Source organism: Octodon degus, unplaced genomic scaffold (assembly GCF_000260255.1).
Source record: "Octodon degus isolate 3935 unplaced genomic scaffold, OctDeg1.0 scaffold00215, whole genome shotgun sequence".
Classification (NCBI taxonomy): domain Eukaryota; kingdom Metazoa; phylum Chordata; class Mammalia; order Rodentia; family Octodontidae; genus Octodon; species Octodon degus.
This window is the reverse complement of record NW_004524791.1, coordinates 3,388,393-3,412,057: the sequence shown is the minus strand read 5'-3', so window position 1 is coordinate 3,412,057 and position 23,665 is coordinate 3,388,393. Positions and strand designations below refer to the sequence as shown.

Here is a 23,665-nt window from a genome sequence, read left to right as displayed (position 1 = left end):
CAGGCAGGCAGGCAGGCAGGCAGGCAGGCAGGCTTGGAGTCCAAAAGTTTACAGTGGTCTCTGGCCCTGAGGTTCTGGCCTTTCCATGTGTGAAGCCTGACCGCCTCGCGCCCCATGAAGCCTAGCTCCTCCTTTGCTCCTTGGGGGTAACCTTGTGGGTCTAGGGGAGATGAGGTGGTATGCAGGGCACACAGACCACCCTCTGTGTCTGCTTCCCCCTGTGTCCTCACCCAGCATGCTAGGAAGTTCCTTCCTGTGATATGGTGAGATGCAGGTGGGGACAGATGGTACCCTGCAGAGAGCAGGTGGCATGGGGAGCAGCACAGGAGCAATGGTGGCATGGGAGACCACATGGTTACCACATTCTGACAGCCATGTAGGTGACAGAACAGAAGGAAGAAAACTGCAGCCGTCACTGTAGCCACCTGCCCCGGAAGGACGGGGGAGAAGTGAGTGGTGGTCATGGCGTGCTGAAAGGGGACTTCACTGCAAGTGGGGGCTGGCTGCAAGAAGCTCACATGGATGCTCATAGACATGCGGTTGGGTGCAGGGGCTGTGTCGCCGCACTGGCTGCTCTGCCTCATCTGTATTGATGCGGCCTGACCCTGCCTCTGAGACAGTGTGCCCTGCACTGCCGCTTCAGGGCCTCTGGGTGCCGTATGTTCACAGAGCACAAGGAAAGGGAATTGAGCTCTGCACCATGCTGGGAAGAGGTGCCTGGACATGTAGGCTCCAGCAGTGCTCGTGGGGAGCAGTCGCATAGTGAGGTCAGCACCCTGCCGGGCAGCAGCTGCAAGCCCAGTCACGAGCAGACCATGGGAACAGTGGCCTGACGAGCAGCTCTGCAGCTGGTGGGCACCTTCCTGCTTGAGACACAGACTTCGTGTCTGCCCTGTGTGTCCAAGGAAGGTCACACTTGAACTTTCACATGCTGTGGCACTGCTTATGCGCTCATGAACATGGCAGAGAGCCTGACATTTACCTGGCCACCCTGGTTACCTGCGCTACCTTTCCCACAGCCTCCTTGTCTGCCTGGAGCAGCTTTTCCTTTCTATCCAGCTTTCAACATCCTGGTCACAGAGTGCAGGGTTCACTTGAGCCAATATCCCTTGCTGTCCTCACACAGCCTTTGGAAGCTGCATGGTGCCAAGTTCCTCTCCTCTCCATGGCTTCCTCCTGGTTGTACTGTCTCAGGCCTTTGCTTCCTCTGCCCAGGCCTGTGGCCCACCTCACCCACAGGCCCAACCTGCACCCCCTAGCTGAGGAAAACTTGACAGTCCAGAACACAGCCCACTTGGCCACAGAGCTCTGGGATGCAGGCCCAAGGTGTCCTGCACAGTTTCTGGAGAGAAAGTGTTTGTGTGGAACCACAGGGACCTGTAGACTGATCAGAGCATCCTTTCCTGCCCCTATAGGGGATCAGAGTGATCTGTAGAGACTTGAGGTACAGAAATTCAAAGTGTAAAAATTCAGAGATGAAGCTTTCTGTACCTACTCTTGGGTCAGGCCAACCACAAGTGCAGTTCCTGATCACTGCCAGCCACTTTCTTTGTACACTGCAGGGATGTGTGTGTGACAGTGCTTGCCATCTACTTATATATGTTCTCTAACAGTGTGTTGAGGGTTACAAATCATGCAAGCACTGTTCTCACTGGCTATTCGTAACTGGTTTTGATTTATGATGACATTTGGGTTTAGAGGATATACACAGTGACGTCTCTTAATCTGAAAAGACCTTTCTGTGGCCCTTTTGGGAATTTGGATTTTGGTCACAGAGAATGTTAGAAGCATAAGGATTCTTTTCAGTGTGTCTGCCACCCCAGCCTTGCAGCATGGAAGCAGGGTTATGTGTCATATGGAGCATGGAGGAGCCAGGCCTCACTGGGCCTGGAGGAATCTGGCTAGGTGCTAGTCCTCTGGCTCCATCCCTTTCCCTCAGAGTTGTCTGTCTCAATGCCAGCCACTGTGCACCCACAGCTCCTCCTGCCCCAGACCCTTTTCACAGAGTTGCCTGTGGCCATGGTGTCCCTAACCACCTGGGTTCCTGTACCCTCCTCTCTGTACCTTCTCTGCAGGTCCAAGTGCCCAACCACCCCCTGGAGCCTCCTGGATCCCAAGGCAGTATCCCCAGGGAGTCCTGTCCCTCTTCTCTGTGGCTTGGCGAAGTGAACAACGCCACACTTTGTGCCCTTCCTTTAGCAGGGCCTATGCATCCCCTCCCTGTGGGGCCCCATCCTTCCACGGCCACCACCCAGCTCAAGGTCTCTGAGGGACAAGAGAGAGACAGGCACCAGTGGCTTCTGCTGGCCCCAGGGACCAACCGAGCTGGGATGGGAGCCAGCTGGGGCTTTTTCCTGTGGCACCTCAGTGTGGCCCAACTCTGCCTGCCCTTCCTGAGAACCAACAGACATCTGGCTGGGATGAGAGGGAGAATTCACTTAGGAAATTCTCCCTAGGTCAGGGGATCCTGACAGGGGACACAAAGAACTTTAAAAACTTGAGATAAGATTTGTGAATCACAGAACTGCCTAGTAAATTTATTAATGAGAAATAAATATTTAGGAACCATTCCTAATCTCTGAGGTTGACATTAGCAATGGGCAGCAGTTCTGCTTTGAATACAGCTCCAGGGGTTCCAAGTTCCTCCCTCTTTGGCTTGAGCAAAGTGCAGATGGAGCAGCCCCACACCCCTGAGCCCATGGCATCTGCACCACTAAAGGCCACCAACCCTTTGGGAGAGGCAGAGGGCCACATCCACCTGATGCCAAGGCCCTGCTTTCAGAGCAGAGCTTTCCTGCGCAAAGCCTCAATTTTATTTTAAACTGAGCTGCTTGGTTAAAGTAAAACCACAATTCCTGCAGAAGTCAGGAATAATAAAACCATACCTCCTAAGTTAGAATGGGAGGAGAAAACTAGAAGTTCCTATTGATGTATTCTTGAAAAATAATTCAGACACTATGTAGACTTGTTTCCTTCTGTTGCTCCCCTGGCATTACCAACCAACATCAGGACAGTGCCCTATAAACTGGGGGTTGGGGTGGCCAGGGCACATGGCCATGGCCGCTGGGCCCTGGTGGCAGAGCTGCGGGTGGGATGCCTGGTGTTTCTGGACCAAGTGCCGAGCACGCGTTTTTGTTGGCTTTGAATCTGCCTGGAAGCTAGTTGGATAGATAGTCTTTCTCTCTGCACAGCATAGGGAGAGGGAGGGGGAGGCCTGCACAAGGACATGCAGCCTTGCTGACCCTCTTCAGTGCATAGTTCCAGGCCCCTTGTCTTTTCAAATTCACACACTTGTTATAGCCAGAGGAGGCCAAGCCTGCTCCCCCTCTCATGCTTGAGCAGGGACAAGGGAGGCTAGATTGAAGGTGACTCTGAGGCTCAGCCTGTGCAGACACAGGCTGGACTTTGGGTTGTCCCCATTGGTCTCTTTTGGTGCCCAGCCAGGGCTGTGACTCCAGGTGTCTGCTGCAGAGCTGGCTCCTCCTTCAGCCTCCTGGTCCCCTGGGAAGCAAGACTGACTCAGCATCCCCTGGGCACTTGAACAGGACAATGGATGAGAGGTGTCATTCTATGAAACAGTCCTACCTGCTGACTCGGCCATGTGGCAGTCACATTCCAGTGTGAGTTTTGGAGGGGACACACCATAGCCGAACTGCTGCAGTTGGGTCTGTCATAAAACTTTCTTTTTTTAAAATTTTATTTTGCCTTATTAAACATTGTGCCTTATTTTATTAAATCATTTTGTGGAAACCAAAAAAAAAAAAAAAATAAAATAAAAAAATAAAATTTTATTGGGGGGGGGTTGGTACTGGGAATTGAACTTACGGCCAGGCAGGCACTGTGCCACTGAGCTATATTCTCAGTCCTTTTTTTTTTTTTTTATTTTTCCTTTTCTTTCTTTTTTTTTAAAAATTTATTTGGTACAGGGTCTCACCATGCAGCTTGGACTCAGACTCATAGTGATCCTCCTATCTCAACCTCCCTAGAGCTGGGACCACGGACGTGCACCACCATGCCCGGTTTAGGTGGCCAGCTCCACACAGAGGCAGCACAGCATGTGGTACCAGGGATCAAACCCAGCTTCTTGTGCTTGCCAGGCAGGCACTTAGACCACTGAGCTATCTCTCTGGCCCTTGATTTTTTTTCAACCACTTAAAAGTGTGAAACGATTTTCACAGTCATCCAAGATCATGTTGGGAGCGGTCTTAGCTCATGTATGTGTACAGACCCAGGCTGAACATTTGAATTGGGAGCCCTGTCCACCTGCTAACTGGGTGTAAATCAAGAGGTCTACACTTGGTGCAATGCAGTTGTCCTTGAAGAGATGCATGCGCTCCATGTAACGAGACTTGGACATTGTTCAGAATCTAGCTTCAGAGATTCTTGTGTGAGTGAGGCACAGTGGGCCCTGGGTTTTCAAGTCCTGTGCTAGCTATGGTCTCCTCTGTAGACAAGCAGGCTCTGCCAGGGGCCTGCTATGTGGGCATTCATCCTGCATATGACTGCTGGGGACCTCCTGTGAGAGACTCCATAGATCCCAGCAGCTGGGCTTGTGACTGCCTTGTCCTTCTAGGAGAGACCAGTCCTGCCTGCCCAATTACCTGCTGTGTTTTGAGCCCCAGGTGGTCTCAAGGGAAGTTACCTGGCACAGGGGTGTTTATAGAAGAGCACACTTACAGCCCATCCTGGGCATTTTCCAGGGTGGGCAGGATGGCAAAAGGGACTGGCAAGGGTGGAAACTGTCTGACCTGCTCCCAGGCATCCTGTTGCCTAGCCACCTGCCCCACCCCAAGGAATCCCTCTCCTTCTGTCCTCTGCAGTCAGAACTCTTACTGCTTCCCCATGTGAGGTCTTAAGTGTTTGTTTCTAAACTCACATTAGCATTTGTGTCTTGCATCCAAAACTCACCTGAGCTGAAGATGTGGACTCTTCAGGCCCTCATGACAGAGCTCAGCAATTAGCTTAGGCTCACTCTGGAAGCCCAGCTTATCTTCTGTGTAACAGTTTCAGGATAATGCCTCTGCCTCGCATGTGGGTGTCACATGCTGACACATTTGTCCTGCAATCAAAGCAGACATCATTCTGACCTGGGTTGTGGAAGGCATGGAGCCCAGAGTCTTCATGGGCTGGACGGTGAAAGACAAACTTACTTGTCCGGACCCCAGAATACTGGGCTCCAGGGACTGTAAAAGCGAGGCTTCTATCCATGCTTTTCCAGAAGAGCACCTAGACACAGACAGGTGCCTCAGCCCCATGGCTTAGTTTCCAGGATCACAGTCCATCCCAAGTAGTCTGTCTCGGCCTACAGCTGTCACATCCCTTCCCTTTTTTGCCCCTTCCTCACTCTGAATTATTTTTTGTAGTTACTTATGGCCTTTTGACATGTCAGAACTATAGGAAAATTTTCATGGCAGTTATGTCTAAACCCAGAACCTTGGGCTGGGGAGATAGCTCAGTGGCATAAGTGCCTGCCTGGCAGACACAGAGTCCTGAGTCCAATCCCCAGTACCACAATAAATAAATAAATAAATAAACAAACAAACATAAACCCAGAATCTTAGCTCTGATGTGTGTCCTTTTACAGCCTGTGTGTTCCTGTCCACTGTGACCTAGCTAATTTTGTGAAAATGGAGAGCCAGCCAAACAGCTGAGCAGATTAAAGCACCTGCAAGCAGGTGCAGAGGCTGGGGGTTTGATCCTGGGCCTGCCATGCCGGCCCTGCCCCTGGGGCGTGCTTAGACAGCAGTTGAGACTGGGTGTGGTGGCATAGGCCTGTAATCCCAGTTCTTAGGAGGCTGCAAACAGGAGGATCACTATAAGTCTGACCTAGTAGTGAGACTAAACACTCTGTAGACCCTTCCCTAAAATACAGAAAAATAAATAAAAAATAAAAAAATAATTTTGTGAAAATGAGCTTATTAGAGTAGTTAATGAAATACAGACCAACTAAAAGTATGTCTCTTGTACAGGCCCAGCGTGGGGCTGCTCAGGAGAGCATGGCAGCTACTGCTCTGTGCCCATTCTGTGCTAAGTAGCCTGGCTTTGTCCTTCCAGGTGCTGCAGGGAGCCCAGCTGATTGCTGTAGCCTCCTCAGACCCTGCTGCAGCTGGTGTGGATGGATCACCTCTCCAGGGCAGTGATATCCAGGTTCAGTATGTCCAGCTGGCACCTGTGAGTGAGCACGCAGCCACAGCACAGGTGAGTCCTCAGCCTTCTAGGACAGCTGCCTGCCCCTTTGCGCTCTCTCCACTGTAGGGTTTCTCTATCTGCCCCTCTGTGTTCTCTCCTCCATGGGGCTTCTCTATGGCCTTCTCCTGGAGGACATGTGTTAGATCAGAAGGTAGGAGCATGTTTGAGGATTCTGTGCTTATAAGCCCTGAAAAATACAAAGGTGAGGTGGATCCAAGCCTGGCCTTGGGGCACGGACAGGTGTTGACAGGATGTACTCCAACAGTGCTGCTGATGCAGGAGGCCTGGTGTAGTTGGTTACACCACCTGGGCAGGCCCCTTTCCTTTTGCCTAAATCTCCACCCTGCTGTGGCAGCCTATTCAGGAACTCACCCTTTTCTGTATGTCAGGAACCCACTTGGCACAGCTAACCCAGTGTGACAGTGCTGGCTTCCTGCATACTGCAATGGCAGGGTTGGAGAGAGGGCGCCATGGCCCCTTGGTACACCCTGGTTCTGGGATACCAGGTGGCCAGTGTCAGACTTTGCCAGCCATGTGTTTGGAATGACCAGTTCTAGAGTTTGGGTGCTCCCTGTTACTATAGAAGTGGCTGCTGAGTCCATCCTTGAAAGGGTCAGGTGCCATCACCTGTGGCTTAGCCACATAGGGAAGCCTTGTGGGCAGGCTGGGCACAGCAACTTGCTGTGTGGAAGTTGACATGGCATAGACATGGCATCACCCCCCCTGGGGGGATGGGGCTCACCAAGCTCAGAACTTGCTCCACTTCACCTGTAGCTCACCCTGCCCTCTGACAGTCTAGCTGCCAGCTGTGTCTGCCCCTGGCCTCTCTGCAGCCCGTGCTGAGCACCTGCATCTCACTGCCATCAGCCATGGGTATAGGACAAAAGCTCCAGACCTGCCGCTGAGGTTCTGTGCAGGGGGCATTTTGGGGGCTCCTGAGCCCCAAGCACAGCAGGTTCTCCTCAGGGTGCTGCTGAGGAAGAGGCCAAAGTGATCAGGTGCCAGGATGGGTGATCCTAGAGCCTGCAGCCCAGGGCTATGGTGGCTCAGTGCTTGACCTCTCTCCTGCCTCAACAGTGCCCTCTCTCTATGTAAAGAAGCAGTATACGGGTGTGCTTTATGAAGACAAAAGTGCAGCTTCAAGTGTTTTGAGGGTTGTCAGGCCCAGCTTCCTTAGGGACTTCTGCTTTGGTGGTACCTTAGCATCTCCTGCCTCTTCCTCTGCAGACACTGCTGACTTCTGTAGCCATGCCCAGGTGCACACAGGTGCCCCAGTGTGGCTGAACCCTGAGAGAAGGGTCAGTGACTTACTCTAGGACCATCGCTCTTCCTTCACTGGCCCTAAAAAAAAAGCTGTGAACAAGATTTTCTCTCCTTCCAATGTCTGCAAGTTGCCAGCAACACTCAGGTCTGCAGACACAGGGGGGCATACAGCTAGCCCCAACATGCACAGGGTGGCAGCTTGACACCCAAGCCCCTGGGTTAGGATGGGGGTTGAGCATGTGAGGTCAGCCAAGCCCACTTCCTCCTCCACCCTCCTTGGGTGAGGTAAGACTTGGCAGCCGCCAACAGTGGCCCTGCTGAGGGGTAGGATGTAGCTGGCCATGATTGAGCACTGCCCTAAGCACCATGGCGGGGTGCTTCCTCCTGATTCCAGAGCTCCTCAGAGCTGCCTATGCATGTGCACGCATGGATGCACATTACACTCAGCTGCATGCAGCAGGTAGTAGCCCGGAGGTGCACTAGTGGGAGTTTCTCCAGAAGAGCCCTCCTGTCTCCCCTCTTGCAGACAGCCGAGACCCTGCAGCCCACCCTGCAACCTGAGATGCAGCTGGAGCATGGGGCCATCCAGATCCAGTGAGGCAGGGCAGCCACCGCCACCAGGACTGCCACGCCAGCGGCCCAGCTGACAACCTGGTTTCCATGTGCCCTGCTCTCGAAGTTGGCTAGGGATGACTGCGAATTCTACTGTCACTGGTCTGAAAGCCACCTCTGCCACAGGGGACTGCGTCCCAGCCAAACCCTGCAAGGAGGGCCCCCAGTTCGAATCACACTGACAGTGTCTGCAGGGGAAGCAGCACAGAACATATAAAATACACTTGGAGAATCAAGAACTACAATATTTTGTTTAAACAGCTTTTTTTAATTTGCTATGGTGTTTATAACAAAAAAGAAAATAGAAAAAAAACTGGAGTAGCAGAAGCCTTTTGCTGTTGTGCTCTGTTCAGTGTCATGAAAACAGGTGTTTGCAAAAGAAAGCTAATGATTTTGATGGAAATATTGCTTACCTACTTTTCTAGGGGGAAAAGCCCCCCACACACTGTAATTATGCATTTCTAATGAAATAAACTGTATTTATGACCAGAGCAACCCCTGTGCTATTTCATCTTAAAAGACATTTTGTCTGGCAGCCCCTTGCTCCTGGGGTAGGGTATTCAAGGAATCACTACTCAGGTCCCCTCTGCTTAGAGGCAGGAGCTGTAGGCACCCAGGGGACAGTGGAACCTGCTTCAGGTTGAGGGAGTTCTTTGAGAGCAAAGCTGAGTCCAGGAGGAGCAAGTCAGTTCCAGGAGGAGCAGTGCAGGATCCTCACAGAAAAATGTCATCCAGAGGGGCCTCAGCATTGCAGTTTTCCACAAGGACAGTTTCACACAGCAGAACGAGATGGTTTGAAGTGCATGTGGCTGTTGGCACCTGGCCTGCTTCTGCCCACACTGTTCAGCAGTCACATTAGTAGGGTTTGTGAAATACCAATGGAATTGTTTCCACAGACAGCAGAGGTGCTTGATGCTTTTTCTGGGGTGAATTCAAAGTAGCTGCTAGAATCACAGTGCCTCTACCCTATTCCACCCTTCGAAGTATTCACTGAAAAAGCTGACTATTTCATATAGAAATGGTATCTCAGAGTTCTTAAAAATAAAGACTGATGCTTTAAAAAATAAATATTAAGGGGCCAGGGAGATGACTCAGTAGAATAAGCGCTTACCTGGCAAGCTCAAGGGCCTGAGTTCAATCCCCGGTTCCACAAAAAAAAATAAAAAAAATAAAAAAAATTAAGCTATCACCGCTAAAGATGTTTCCTTCTAGGGGAAGTAGGGGTTTGCAGCAAAAATATGGATCCAGGAATCCTTAGGGCAAGGAGGAGTCTTCAAACAGTAGAAATGGAGACAAATGAAGTGGTCTTTATAAAATTGACTCACACTGAAATTAACACTGTAAAATAGAGGAAAACATTACTGTTTAACTTGGAACAGTCCAAAAAAGAGCAGATTGTTGTAAAACCCTTTATTGCCCTGGAAAAAAAGGCTCACAATACTATATGTTAAAACTTTAAGCTCAGGATCTGTGACAGACATTTGGAAGCTGTATAAAACCTGCAGGGACGTAGAGTACTTGAACAGGCAGTTAATACCCCTGGTCTCATCTTCGGGCACAGAGCAGCCTGTGCCGCATTTGCTTCTCCAGGGCTCTTTGGAGTTTGATCAGGATTGGCCACAGGCCAGCCACAGAACATGGCTCACAGGACAGTCATGTAGCCTAAATGGGATTAGGGAAAAATTGACGAGAAAAATCACTGGGTGTTTAGAAACTTAAGTTATACACCTTTAATACATATGTCAAGTAAGAAACAAAGGTGACCTGAAGATACTTTTAATTGACAAATTTACATAACGCATCCAAAGTGCTTAGAGAAAAATGTAAATGCAAGTAGAAATTAATGAAACAGAACAAAATATAGAGTAAATGTAACCAACAGAACTGTTTCAGATGCCTTTCTCCTTGCAGAGACAAAACAGCTAATACCCACAAATGCAAGGAGGAAGGATTTATTTCAGCTCACACAGTTTGTAGGTTTCATAATCAGCTGGCTCCAAGGCAGAGGGGCATGGCAGAGGAGACGCTGCAGGGCCGTGCAGGCAGCACACAACCTGCCTTCCCTCTCTCCCTTTATATCCAGTCTAGGTTGTAAGCCTACTGAGTGTGTCACCCACGCCCAGGGTGGGCTTGCATCATCTACACCCTTAATCCACATCACACCTTTAATCCACATCACACACCCCAATCTGGCCACTTTCCAGACTCCCCACCTGTGAGCACAAGAGACCGTGGGGACATCTAGCAGACCCTAAATGGGTTCTTTGAAAAGATTAACACATTTGACAAAGCTGTGGTCCAACCAGTCAGAAGGGAGCAGCACACTACAGCAGGGAAATCACTACAAACTTGCAACCAGAGCTGAGGCTGTGCCTATGTCCTGTCTCTAGGCTGGAGAGGGTAAGGAGGAAAAGGAAAACCACTCCCCACAGCTGGCTACAGGAATAGAACATCTTAGCTGTGTCTATCTTATTTGTAACTTAAGGTCTCACAAAAGAGACAAGCCAGCCCCTCCCTGATAAGTGCTTCCAAATGTATAGAAAAGGACAGCGTCCTCTTTCTCTTTCCTAAACTGCTGCAGAACAAAGCTCATTTCCTACTGTGCTCTGTGAGGCAGCATAACCTTTCCACACAACCTGACAGGACGTTTCCAAGCATGGTGGCTGGGAGAAAAGCGAAGGACAAGTCAGTGTGTCCTGTGGATGTTCTAAGCAGCGGTACTAAATCAGCGGTGCAGTACTGTGAGAGTCTGGCAGAGCTGTTTGTGGCAGTGCCCTTGCTTGTCCAGAACACGTGCACTGAAGGGCAAGGATGCAGAGCAGTCCTGAAGAGCAGCTCGGAGATTCTGTGCCTCTGCAAACCTGGCACTGTGCTGCGAGGACGGCTGTGGAGCAGGCCTAGAGCCCAGGCCGGCCACTGCAAGGCACGTGGGTCAAGGGACAGGGAGTCCACAAGTCCTGGGAAGACCGCTGAAGTCATCCAGGTGCTAAAGCTCTTGGAGTTGCACAAGTTTACAGAAACCTCTTGTGGAGTTGAATTTGGCAGCGATAAGGCATGACACATAGACTGCATGAAGGAAGCTCTGGCCTCTGAATGAGCAGTGGCGCCTTCAGTGGGCTGCTGCAATGCAGTGATATGACTCGCCAGATTTTCCTTTTTTTTTGTATTTTAGGGAAGGGTCTACAGGGTGTAGTAGACAGGGTCTCATCACTAGATCAGACTCGTAATGATCCACCTGTTTACAGCCTCCCAAGAGCTGGGATCACAGACGCATGCTGCCATGCCCAGTCTCAATTGCTGTCTCAGCGCGCCCTGGGGGCTGGGCTGGCAAAGCAGGCCCAGGGATCAAACCGGCCCCTGCCCCTTCGGACAAGCTCCTTAATCTGCTCAGCTATTCGGCCAGCCCAAGGATTTTCATCACAGTGGTGTTCTCAGTCAAGAAACTGAGGTGAGCCTGAGTTTGCTTTCCTCCAAAAACACTGAAAAGAGACAGGAAAACCCAGGCACAGAGAGGCTTGGTCCGCGTCTCTCCCTCCACGAAGAGAGGACTCTCAGGAGCCTGTGAAGAGGGCCAGTGGGCAGCCGGGCCCCTAGAAGCTGCTCGGAGGGAGCTGAGTAAAGGAGGCGTCGTCCACCCACCCTGGGGGTGGTCTCTGCACACCAGGAGCAGTAGGAGTTGGTGTGGGTGCTCTGAGGGGCACCAGCAGCAAGTCCTGGCAACCCCATGGCAGCCTGCGGCTGCCTTAGACCAGGCGAATCTCCCGGAGTTCGGTGTAGCAGACAGGAGCATAATCAAGCTGGCGGCACCTCGCAGATAGAAGCTAGACCAGCATCTGCAAGCCTGCAGAGGAAGGCAGCATACAAACAGCCACGTGGGCTGCACTGGGGTCTGGGGCGTCCACGCTTCAGGAAGGTGCACTGTGACCTGCACTTCCATCTGGTGCTCAGTTTCAAGAGTGTAAGCAACCCCCAAGGGCAGGAGCTGATGACTGGCAGCCCTGCTGAAAGGCTGCCCAAAAGGAGCAACAGGAGGCAGGGGCTGAGCAAAGCCAGACAAGGAGGGAGTGCCAACACAGCAGGGCTGGCAGCCCAGCAGGTATCAGCTAGGTGCCTGCTCACCAGCCTTGCAGCCCAGGGATGAGACGGGGAAAGCAAGCCCCTCCACCCCTTCTCTGTGGCCAGGTTCTAGAAGCCTGGATGCCTCTGGGAGAGAATATCAGATGGCATCCATGAGCCATTTTGCAAGTACAGTATCCAGCAAGCAGAGCTAATCTTGCAAATGAGGAAGTAACACAAAAGGCCTGCAGCAACAGTCAGCAGTACAAGTAGCCGCCAGGCCACAGATGGAGCCTTAGACCTTGCGGGCTTCTAGAGCACCCTTACAGATTCAGCAGTGAGCTGGGGACTTCTGAATAGCGCAGCTAGGAGGCAGGGACTTGGAGCCAAGAGCCAGTTGGGTCTGCTAGCTGACTGCCCATGTCTGAGCAGTAACTGGAGAGAAGCTAGCTCAGCAGGGTGTACCCAGAGTAAAGCACGTTCTCCCCACCACTCACAGAAAAAATTAGCCCTTTTGTCTACGAGCTGCCAGGAAACAAGGGGCAGGACAGCTCCATTCTTCACAAAGCCTGAGGTCAGTAAAGGGAGAAAACAAGTGATCTTACAGAAAATTCAGATTGGAGCGTTTCGCACATCAAATCCCACAGCACACAGACCACCTCTCTGACTTGCCGACTGGCGTTGGCCGTTAGCAGGGTAAGTGCATGAGTGTTCTGTTTACTTTGTAGCCAGCCATCTTTTTGAGCATCACAAGTAATTACAATAAATTAATTAGTGCAGCGATCTGCCTCATTGGGTTTTCATCATGATCACTTGGTGTGAGCTTTGAGAGCAGCTCAGTGGGTGACAGGCCAGTGCATAATCGGCACAGGCACTTGACAAAGCTCAGCCTCTGCTTAGGGTGTTAGGAAGAACAGACGCAGCAGCCCAGAGCCGAGCTTGTGGCAGCATCTCCAAGCCCTGCAGCACAGCACACAGCACACACCTCCACCTAGGCGAGGACAGGCTGGCACACTTCCCCTCCTGTGGGCATTTGGCACAGAGAGGGAGGACAAACCGGAGGCCGAATCCTGGGGAGGAAGATAAGGCTCATCATTTGCAGATGGCTCTAGAAAATGCCAGATAGCTCCCAAAAATGGAGTCCAAACTAATCCCAAAGATGTCATGGAAAGTGTTGAGAGGCCTCAGCAAGGGCTTCAGTATGAAAATTAGTATATATTACTGCATTTCTCTGTGCCATCAGCAGTCATCTAGGAGTGAAACTGTAAAAAGCTATTGCTAGAATAATTGTAAACCATATAGAAAAATATCAGGAGATGAATCCAACCTTAGGTACCTGGATGCTGTTGGAGAAATCTCAGAACTGCTAGAGGAGCCCAGAGGAGACCCACAGTGGCATGCAGGGGCGCATCTCCCAGGGTTCTTCTCTCACTGGCCCCAGTCACTCACCCTGGAAGGAGCAGTGCCCCACCTCCCACAGGCACACCCTCAGCACCCCATACCCACTCCTGGTACTCACCAGACAGAGCCCCAGACCTTCGCCTGCCTGCACCCATGAGTCAGTTGAGAATGTGCACCCTAGCTGCATTTTCACTGCTAGACTCAAGGCTTGGGGGCCCCTCCTGCCCACCTGTCACCTCGTCCCTACCCCAGGCCTTGATGATAGTACTCACTGCCTGCTGCCCTGCCCCACACTCTCCCTTGCCCTCACCGGCATCCTGGCTCCTGTCCAGCAGGGGATGGTACAGTGCCCCTTGGGAAGGTGTTGACAGTGGGCTCTCTGGACACGGGTGGCACATGAGGTGGGCAGTCAGCTGCTGATGGGAACCGAGGAATGCACGGATATCACAGCCTGGCAGTGGGCAGGGTGCTGGCAGGCAGAGGCGTGGGGACTGAGGTGGGCACCCACCTCCCTCTCTGGTCCCCAAGAGGCAGACTGGATCTTCACTGTCCATGGCTGCTAAGAGGACTCAGGCAGATGATGGATTGCCAACACCCATCCCTGCTGGGTATTATCTGAGGCCATCAGAGCCCAGCAGCTATGAGATGATGGATGGACCCTGCTAACAGCCGGATGAGACTGAGCTGGGAGCAAAGCTGCCCAGCAGGCAGGATGTCCAGGGCAGGGAGAAAACTGTCATGGCTTGAGCTCCATGCCACAGTGAGGAGAGGATGGCAGGCCCAAGAGACATGCGTGGGACCATGTGCACTGATAAAGTCTGGGACATGCACTGTCATCCTGGCCTCACAGAATGGTCTCTACGTCTCCTGCTCCAGGCCCTGAGTCGAGGCTCCCCAGTGTCACCGGCTATGAGAGGCAGGGTAGGCCTGGATTCACCCCCAACCCCGTTGCCTGGGGCACCCCTCTTGGTCCAGTTCCCCAGGCCTCTGCCCTTGCCTGTCATGGACTGCCACACCCTGAAGGATGGCAGCACCACCGCACTTTATAGTCTCGGCCTGAGCTGGGAGTCAGCTCCCTGCACAGCCCTGCCTGCTGGCCGTGCTGTGGACACCCTCAGGTCCACAGGCTGCTCAGGACAAGTGGTCTGTCCTGCATCTTCGGAGTTCATCAGGTGGTATCAATGGTCTAGGGGTGAAGACAGTACAGCCCACAACATAACAACATGAACCTCCCACACATAGCGACTTTGTGCCAAGCAACTGAGCCAAGCCTTGAGGACCTCATACCACCCAGGCATGGGGTGGGTACTTCTGCCCAACAAGGGGACATTAGCAAGGCTCAGTGGCCGCCCAGCCGCATCTGTGCCCTGGCTGATGGCTGTGGCTCCTGCCTGCACCCTCACGCTATACTCACCTGTCGCTCACCCTGCAGACACCTTTGGGTGGTGCACACTCAGCCCAGGTCTCACTGCCCTGCTGAGCTCCCCTCCTGACTGAAGAGCGCAGCTCAGATCCATGGGACTCTCGAACCCTGAGCCTCAGGTCTGTTGCCCCATTAGTCCCAAGTGAAGCACCCATCTGCTGGCCTGCCCACCTATCCAGAGATACAGACCCTGGGGACACACTGTGCTCCCAAGATGAAGGCACCCCTAAGCAAAGCTGCCAGGAAGGAGAAGGAATGAGGAGAGTGAGCATGAGCTGCCCTGGGCCGCCCCAGCCAGCACTCACAGTGGACAGTCTCCCAGGTGTCCCACAGACTGGACCGGGACCTGCCAGGGTCTTGGCGTCACAGCCCCCTGCACAGACAGATCTGCTGTTGTGCCAGAGCAGGACTCTGGCTAGTGCCCACAGACACCTGCCCTGCCCAGCACATCTGAGATGCTCCTGCCCTCACATGGATGAGGTGGGCCCAGGGGCCACAGTGGGTAGACTCAGACCCATGATCCGAGGGTCTAGTGACAGGGCTTCATGGTGGGAAGGTATGATGCCGCCACTCATGCTGGTGTGAAAGAAAGTCGCTGTGGGCATTGTCCTTGCTGCAGTTCCTGCCGGGAAGCACCTACCTACTCTGCACAGCCTATGTGCATCATGGGTCCTAAGCCACTACGTGGTCACCACACCTGAGGACAGGAGCACCTGGGTGCCCCAGATGGTGGGCATTCCACTTCCACCGTGGGTGCAGCCACAGCAACCTCCCTTGGTGGCATGGTGGTTCAGGCTGACAAGTGTCACAGATACCAGCACCTCCCAGGTCCTGCCCTCCTAACCAGGGTGCCCCCTGGGCCTCAGGGAACCTCGGCTGGCTACTTTTGCCTAAAGGCAAATGGCAAAGCACCTACCAGGGATATGTAGTCAGAGCTTGAGACTGCTATTATCTGCTGTCCCTTTCGCCTTGTAAGAGCCAAGGGCCTAGATGAGCCTCCTGGTGGTGACCTCATAAGCAGTCCTCTCTCAGCCTCTCCCCTGTAACCCACTGTGAGACACAGGTACAGAGAGGCTAGACAGCATGTGCACGACCACCCAGCACTGCCACCTCCCACCACACCCTGTCTCTCTGTCCTGCAAAGCTGCCCCATGGCAGTGTCCACTGTCAGCCACCACATCCTTGAAGGGATTAATCCTCCCTCTTGGGACACTCAGCTGCTGAAGGTTTCTGCACACATTCTGGTCTCAGAATGGCCGAGGGCTGCGAGCCTCTGAGGAAAATCCCTTACATAATCCTCGCCCCATTTCAACATCAGTGCACAGACGCCAGGAAATTCTGAGGCTACAGCTCAGCCAGGCAGTGCACTAAGTCCACCTGCTCACCTGTGTGAGCTGTGCCCCACTCCAGCCTTGAGGTCCCCAAGGAGCCCCTGGACAAGCCTTAGGCTCAGGATGAACACTGCATGGGGGGCCCAGGGCCTTCAGCTGTAGGAAGCAGCAAAATGGCTTGTACTTCATATCACAGCAGCCTGGCAGCCAAGAGGGTCCTGCTCAGTCCAACAGGACTGATTTTGTTGATCCTGCTCAGTCCCCAACGCTGCATCCCTATGGCACAAACCCTGGTTGCTTATATGTTCTCAGTGGCCTTGAGAGGGACAAGGTGTCCTCTCGGAGGGCTGGAGGAAGCAGGGCAAGTAGCTGTTGTGGAGGAAAGAGAAATCCTGCAGTGTCAGATGGATGGAGACATTCTCCAAAACAGAAGGAAGTGGAACAGGAGCCAAGAAGGTTCCAGCCACAGTCTCTCGCCACTGGTGCCTGCTCTCGGAACTGTTTCTTTTCCAAGCATTCAGTGGGATCCGGGCCCTGTGGCACAAAACACCTCTGTCCCTATTGCCTCCCTGCAGGTTCACGGGTGGGACAAGCACTATGACCATGAGCAGAGGCGGCTTGAAGCAGAGTAGTCACTTGCTCATGCCAGCCTCTTTTCCCACCCATTGCCTCTCCTCCTGTTCCTGTCCTTGGACCAGCAGTGGTTGGGACAGTGAGTGGAGACAGCTGGTGGAGGAGTCAAGGAGTGGGCCGTTGCTCCAGCAGAGAGGCCCCTGCTCCCATCCTGGGTGAGGAGCAGCTCCTCCCACAAGATTCCTGCACCCACAGTGCTGATGCACCCTATGGGGACTTGGGCAATGTCTTTTAGCACACTGGCTTCCTGCAGAGCCTTAGCAGCAGGCTGCCTTGGCAGAGGCTCCTGGTGTGACTCTGTGCTCCTTGTCTTGGAAAGCAGCCCCCAGATCCACCAGCCATGGCCTCAGACTTGTGCTTGCCCAGGTCCGGAGCCTGCCTGAGTGCCTAGACAGGTTCTGCGAGCCGAGGCCAGAAGGAGCAAAGGATGTGGCAGGGAGGACGAGTAGGTGCTGGCACCTGACGGTGAGCAAGTGGGTCTCCTGTTGGATGGCCCTTGGTCCCTGCTGGCTACAGAGCCTGCTCTAAGTGACAGTTATTCCTGCTCCCCCAGCTGGGGGGTCTCAAGCTTCGAGCCCCAGAAGCAGGGCACTGTGCTCTGGTAGTGTGATATGCTTGCTTCCTACCGAGGCAGCCCAGGAGCCCCTGGCTGTACCTGCTTGCCTGCACCCACCTGCCAGCCCGCCACCTGCCTAGCTGGCTCCTCAGCTGCAGACTCACACAAGGCTGCCTATTGCTGTCCTCCCCACTCAGCTGGCCAGGCTTCAGGATATATTACTCCTGGGGGGCCCACTCTGACCACCCTGCGAGGACCTCCGGCTGTGACCACACAGCCCATGGGCCCCTGGCCAGCTGAGTGGGCGCAGGCTGCAGCCCCAGCTCCCCTTCCTCTGACCAGGGAAGGTGCTTCTACTAGGTGAACCTCTTGCATGGGCCTGGAGACCAGGCCATTTCAGGGGTCCCCTGGGCACTGGGCTCCAGCCTCCTTTTGGGGGGCTTCTAGAAATGAGCTCAGTCCAACAGGCTTTGCAGGCTCCACCCAGCTCATACCCACAGTGAGAGCCCATATGCGGACACCTCAATCCTGGGGCACTCACTTTGCTCCCTTGACTGCCTCCGGCTGTGACTAGCCCTACTGCCCATTGCGTGGTAAGCCCTCCTCCCAGCCCCACCACAGGCTCTGCTGTCATTTTGTCACCAACCATGGCACCTGTTTGGCAGCTGACAATGCAAAGACAGGACTGGCCCTTGCCCTGGGAGTGCTGGGGAGGACCATAGTTCTTGACCAGGGCCAGGGAGACTGCTCACCCAGAGGACAATAGCCAGTGTGTGAAGACATCCACAGCTTTTACACCTGAGGAAGGGGTGGGATCAAGAGCTGAGGGCAAGAGTTGGGTGGCATCAAAGTCCCCATCCCCCAAGAGGGGGGCCTTCTATGTGAGGCACCATCCAACTCCCTAGTGGGATCATAGAGGGCAGGACACATGGTGGAGTTGAGACTGCCCTAGCACTGTGTCTCATGTGTGGTTATCCAAGAGGGCTGCTGGGGACCTCCTGTGGGTGCGGGGGGTACAAGGGGACACCTGTCCTCAGGCCCTGCCTGGACAGTATGGCCCTGGGCCCTTCCTGGGAAGCCTCCCCTTCTCAGCTGGGCGGAGACACACTGCTCTCCAGCTCCTGCTGGGACCCCTGCCTGCCTGGGTGGGAACTGCTCCAGGCCCTGCTGACTCCCTATAGGAAATCAGGGCCTCCCGCCTGGAACCAGATGAGACACAGTCATGCTGGCGTTGGGTGGCCCTCATGAGATGAAGATGGAGACAACCCAGAGGTTGGCCCTGTGAAGAAGGGAGCGGGGACCACAGTGACAGTTGCTGGGAGCTGGCAGAGGCTGGAGGGCTTTTCAGAGCCACAGAGAACATAGCCCGGCCCTGGGCACTTCTGGCATTCAGGGCTGTGGAGAGACAGCGCTGTGCCTGTGGCAGCACATGTCCCTCCAGGTTCCTCCAGGCTCCCAGCAGGAACTTGACTCCTCCTTTCCAGTGCTGGAGGAGTGGAACTTGAGGACCGTGGGTTTCTTCTGCTAAAACTAAGACCCTACTGAGAAATTCCCAGCCTGTCCCAAAGTAGATGATCCAGACTCACTGTTCAGCTCTCTTGCTCCTCAGGGACAAAGGAGACAGGAAGTAGCCTTGTGGTCACTGTGAGGCAATGGTCCCGTGCTACAGTCACCAAAGAGGCCACTGCCCCTCTATCATCGAAAGCTAGTACAGGCCCACCTAGAGGGCAGCCCTGTTCAGTCCCACCTAGAGGGCAGCCCTGGGGGTTGGGGCTCAGCAGGTGGGGGACCCCAAGGAGGCAGCCCACCCACCCTCCTCCTGCCTCCTGCTTAGGGCCCTTCCCAACCCCTTGGTCACTTCCTGTTTTCCTGTATTATCAGGGATCAAACCCTGGGGACTTTGCACGGAATCCGTCCCCCACCATTTTAATTTTATTTTGACAGGGTCTTGCCAGTCAATAAATTGGGGGGCCTGAGCTCAAATCTTCCACCTTCCTTCTTTAGCTTTCTCGAGTGTAGGGAATATTAGGTGTGTACCCCCATGCCTGGCTTCCTCTACCCCCCTTTTGTGATAATAAATGGGTGGAGTTCTCTCTTTGCCAGAGGGCTTGAACAACCCAGTTCCTGTAGGACCTTGTGTCCCTGGCTTAGTTCTGTGAGAAGCCACTTCTGTGTCACATGGATATTTCTGTGCCTGCCTCTGTGGGGGACAGTATTTCCTCGCCATCCAGCCCCACCTTGCACAATGGGTGAAGAAGCTGCAAGCTAGCCCCACACTCTGTGGAACAGGACCTGGTGATGTTGCAGGAGAGCTCTCTCAGGAGTCACAGACAGAAATGTTGGACCACTAGGACTCTTCGGGGCTTGACAGGCCAGCTCCTCGAGGTGTGAATGGTGACTGAGCGGCACAGAGGGTCTATGGTGGTTTAGACCCCAAGGGCCCAAGCTTCCTGCCATGCCGGAGCTACTTTTCTCTACCTCTGCTGGGCCAGTTCTGGGTTTAAGCCCTGGAACTGGGACTGAAGCCTTTGAGCTGTGAGCTGAGAAAAACTACTCTTCCTTTAGGTCTGCTCTGTCAGGTGTTTGTTTCAGCAGTGAAGAAAGTGACCACGCACAAGTGCCCAGGATATCCAGCTGTGGAGTGGAGCGAAGCCCTGGCCCACAGCCACATAGGACATGGTGCTGAAATTTTTAGGTCACAGAGGCTGAGCTGTATGGTCCCCTCACAGGACAAGCAAAGCCACAAATGAGGACATGGTTGGTGGCCAGTCTTGGGGGGTAGGGTCTCCTCTGGGGTGATAGAGGTTTTGGAACTCTGTAGGGGGACAGCACAATTTGTATAAATGCTGCTGAGTTAGGGTTCCAAAGGTGAATTTCATGTTGACTGAATTACATCAGAATTACAGAGCAGGAAGGGAAGGATGAGAGGCCTGGCCTCAGTCATGTGTGTTGTTACCAAGGCCTTGAGCAGTCCTGAGCCCTGCTCTCCTGGGGGTGAGGACAGGATGGGGCCCTACAGTCTTTGGATTTGGAAGGCTGCTCCCCAAGGCCAGACTGATAGGACTATGTCCCCATCCATGGCACAGGATCACTTTCTAGAGGTTTCCGGGGAGCTTCAGCCATGACCACCACAGCCTGTAGAGATGGAGGGCTGGGGGTGGGAAAGGGAGGGGGCAGGGGCTGAAAGATAAGAGCTGACAGAGTGGAGACAAGGGGATCTCAAAGGAAGAGCCAACAACAGGAAACAAGAGGACACTGAGTGACGTTTTATTTTCAAGTGTATTTCCAGACTAAGCCAGTATGTGTGTGAAGTAAAAAGCTTCAGAACCTGAGAGAAGCAGGAAGGAGGGCAGATGCCTCTGCCATCCGAGCAGCCAGCAGGGGCCTGGGGCATTGCCCATTGCCTCTCTCCACATCCACCTCAGGTCCCCATGTGGGGACAGACCTTGGGGAGTGGTTTGTGGGGTGACCATGCCTGTGACTAGACTCCTGTGACCCAGTTTCCCTTGGAGATGAGGATGCGCCAAGCAAACAAAAAGGAGTTCCGAAAGCAGGACACAGATGGTGCCCATCCCACATTCCCCAGAAGCAGGTTACCTGAGCGGCTTCCCCTCAATTTGTGTAGGTGTGCGCCATTAGTACCTGTTTTGTTTTATATTTTAAGACGGCGCCTTGATATGTAGCTCCCCTGACCATAAGCTCACTCTAACCCAGGCTGGCCTCCTGCCTCAGCCTCTCCAGTGCTGGGATTACAGCGTGTGCCACTATGCCTGGCTGCTGTTGATATTTTAAAACTGAGGAAACTGAAGCTTTGCAAGATTGACTGAGGGGCCCCGCCTCGAACTGGAGCTGGCTGCAGCCCAGTGACCCTCCTTCCCAAGCCTGGGTAGGGGGCTGAATGTAACACTCTCCAGGGACCCCACAGAGTACTGATCACCCCCAGGGAGCACATTCAGAGTGCCCTGCTGGAAGATGTGCCCTCCCACCACTCAGGGAAGGAAGGAAACCCCACATCCCAAGCCCTAAGCCGAGTGCTTCCCAGCATCTGGCCCACGCAGGTCATGCGGGAGTAGCAAGGAGCACGGGTGAGCAGGGCCAACGTGCAGTGTGGATGTGTCCACAGCCCTGTCCACCAGGCAGCGCAGGGTTAAGTGTGTGTGAGGGAGAGGGAATCCCAGGCTGCCTGGAACTTGAAACTTCCCAGCGGAGAGCCAGTGAAGAGAGCCAGAGGGAGCCGTGGACCGTGGACCGAACCGCGCTGCTGCCACCGTGGCTGCAGGCACCTGGGTCTCGGAGGCTCCAGCATAGCTGTCCCTCGCCACTCACAGCCCACATCCCACACACCTCCACTGTCCCGGTAAGTGTCATGTCGTGGCAGCCAGTCGTGGGCTCTGGCTGTCAGAGATGCAGGCTCTCGCTGAGAACTTGGGTTTGCTACTGGCAGCAGCCTGTGTTTATTATTCATGCATTCGGACTCATAGGCACTCAAGTGCAATCTGGAGACATCTGCAAAGCAAAGCATTTTGTTTTCCTGCTGAAAATCCCAGTTGCAGTACCGCAGGCTGGGGGCTCACGGGGAGCAGGGGCGCAGTCGGAAGAGCAGTCCGTCTGTGTCTTTGATCTGGAGTGATGGGGGGGTTGCCAGCGCTCGACCGATTGCGTGCTTTCTCCTTTCCTCCCCATGATGGGTTCCAGGTGACAGACTTATCTCTGGGTTCCAGGGCTGCCGTGAGATGCAAACAAACCTGATCAGCTCTTCATTTTGTTAAATGTGCGTCTCTTTATGGCTCTTCGGATGAAATAAGGAGGTAGGAGGGCTGTGTACCCTGACCCACCAGGACCAGATGGCATTTGGGGACAGACAGCTTGTGGCTGTATACCACTTATCTTAAGCACACACTACCGATAATGGGGGCATGTTCTGATACTTGTAGGTACTGTTCTCATCGTGACCCTTTGACGTGGACACATTCCAGAGTGCCCCTTCTGGTCCACGTCTGTTTCCTGTTATGAAGTGGGGCTATAAATGAAAGTGACAGTTGCAGTTTCAGAGCATGAACTTCCTAATACTCTCTTGGAAGGTAGCTAGTGGATAAAACCAGAAATCCCCTGCCCAGGGGTCTTGGTGGGTGTGTCCTCCTGGCTGGTGGCCTGGGCCATGAGGGATAGTCATTGGGGGACTCAAGGAAGGCTCAAGGACACAGGATGGGCAGAAAATGTGGATGAGGCCCTCAGAAGCTGCCTCCCTCCAAGTGCCACTGTGCTTTGTGTAGAAAGCCGAGGTGTATGTGTGTGTGTGTGTGTGTGTGTGTGTGTGTGTTGGTGTGTGTGTGGGGGGGGTGACTTCCTTGCCTTCTGGGCCCACACAAAGGCAGGGAGGGTGGGCCACCATGGGGGAAGGCCATACCCAGCACAGTGGGCTGAGAGCACCCACAGCATTTGTCCATGTGTCCACTGGTGGTCAGCATGTCCCATGTGGTGTCAGTGTCCTCACAGCTCTCCCAGAGACCAAGGATGCAGGCTTTTTTCCAGAGCCCTACTCAGCTTGGCTATGAGGCCGAGAAACTCTCCCCTAGGTCAGGGCCCTATGGCCCTGTCCCCTCCCATCTGTCCGACCATGACGTGGCTCTTCAGAGTGCAGGATTCATGGCTGTGGTCCTCTGGATGCAACATAAGCAGCGTCACAGTCTCCCTAGTATACTCCCTCTGCCCACTCCAGAGCTGGACGGCTGCTTGGCTTGCACACGTGTAGCTCCTGCCCCTAATTGTGCCGCCAGGTCTAGCTGTTTCTAACGCCCCCCTCAGGTGCACACTGTGAGGCACGGCAGTTTCTAGTTTCTCCCTGAGGTGTGCGTAGAGCAAGGCATGTGTGGCTTGAGGGAGACACACAGGACTCTGCTCGCCCCTGACGCAAACTCTGCTTGGAAAGGCCGTAGGTGCCACCTCTGAATGCCCTTGGACACAGTGTGGTCCCCTCTCGGGATCTGTTGGGGACCCCGTGCTGGGCACTGTGTCTACCCTCCTCATATTCCCCAGTCCTCCTGCACAGGTGATTGTGGGTGGGGCCTAGGGTTTCTGCTGCAGGCCGGAGGGGATGGCAGTAGTCCCTGTGGCTCAGTGTGAGCATCTGGGATCAGGGACAGAAAACCTGTCACTTATGAGTCACTGCAGGCTTCCGTGCGGCATCCACCTGGACATCCT

General features: G+C 53.8%; 1 protein-coding gene across 4 annotated transcripts in view; it reads left to right on the top strand.

Moving 5' to 3' along the window:
* Banp (BTG3 associated nuclear protein) overlaps nucleotides 1-8,130 on the top strand; it is a 72,887-nt gene extending 64,757 nt beyond the window's left edge. For all 4 annotated transcript variants that reach the window (XM_004645006.2, XM_023705258.1, XM_004645004.2 and 1 more), the window contains 2 exons: nucleotides 6,055-6,198; nucleotides 7,979-8,130. In XM_004645006.2, the coding sequence (XP_004645063.1) occupies nucleotides 6,055-6,198; nucleotides 7,979-8,050 (216 nt within the window). In that variant the 3' untranslated portion in view covers nucleotides 8,051-8,130. The remainder of the gene's footprint in view (nucleotides 1-6,054; nucleotides 6,199-7,978) is intronic.
* Nucleotides 8,131-23,665: the final 15,535 nt, after the last annotated feature.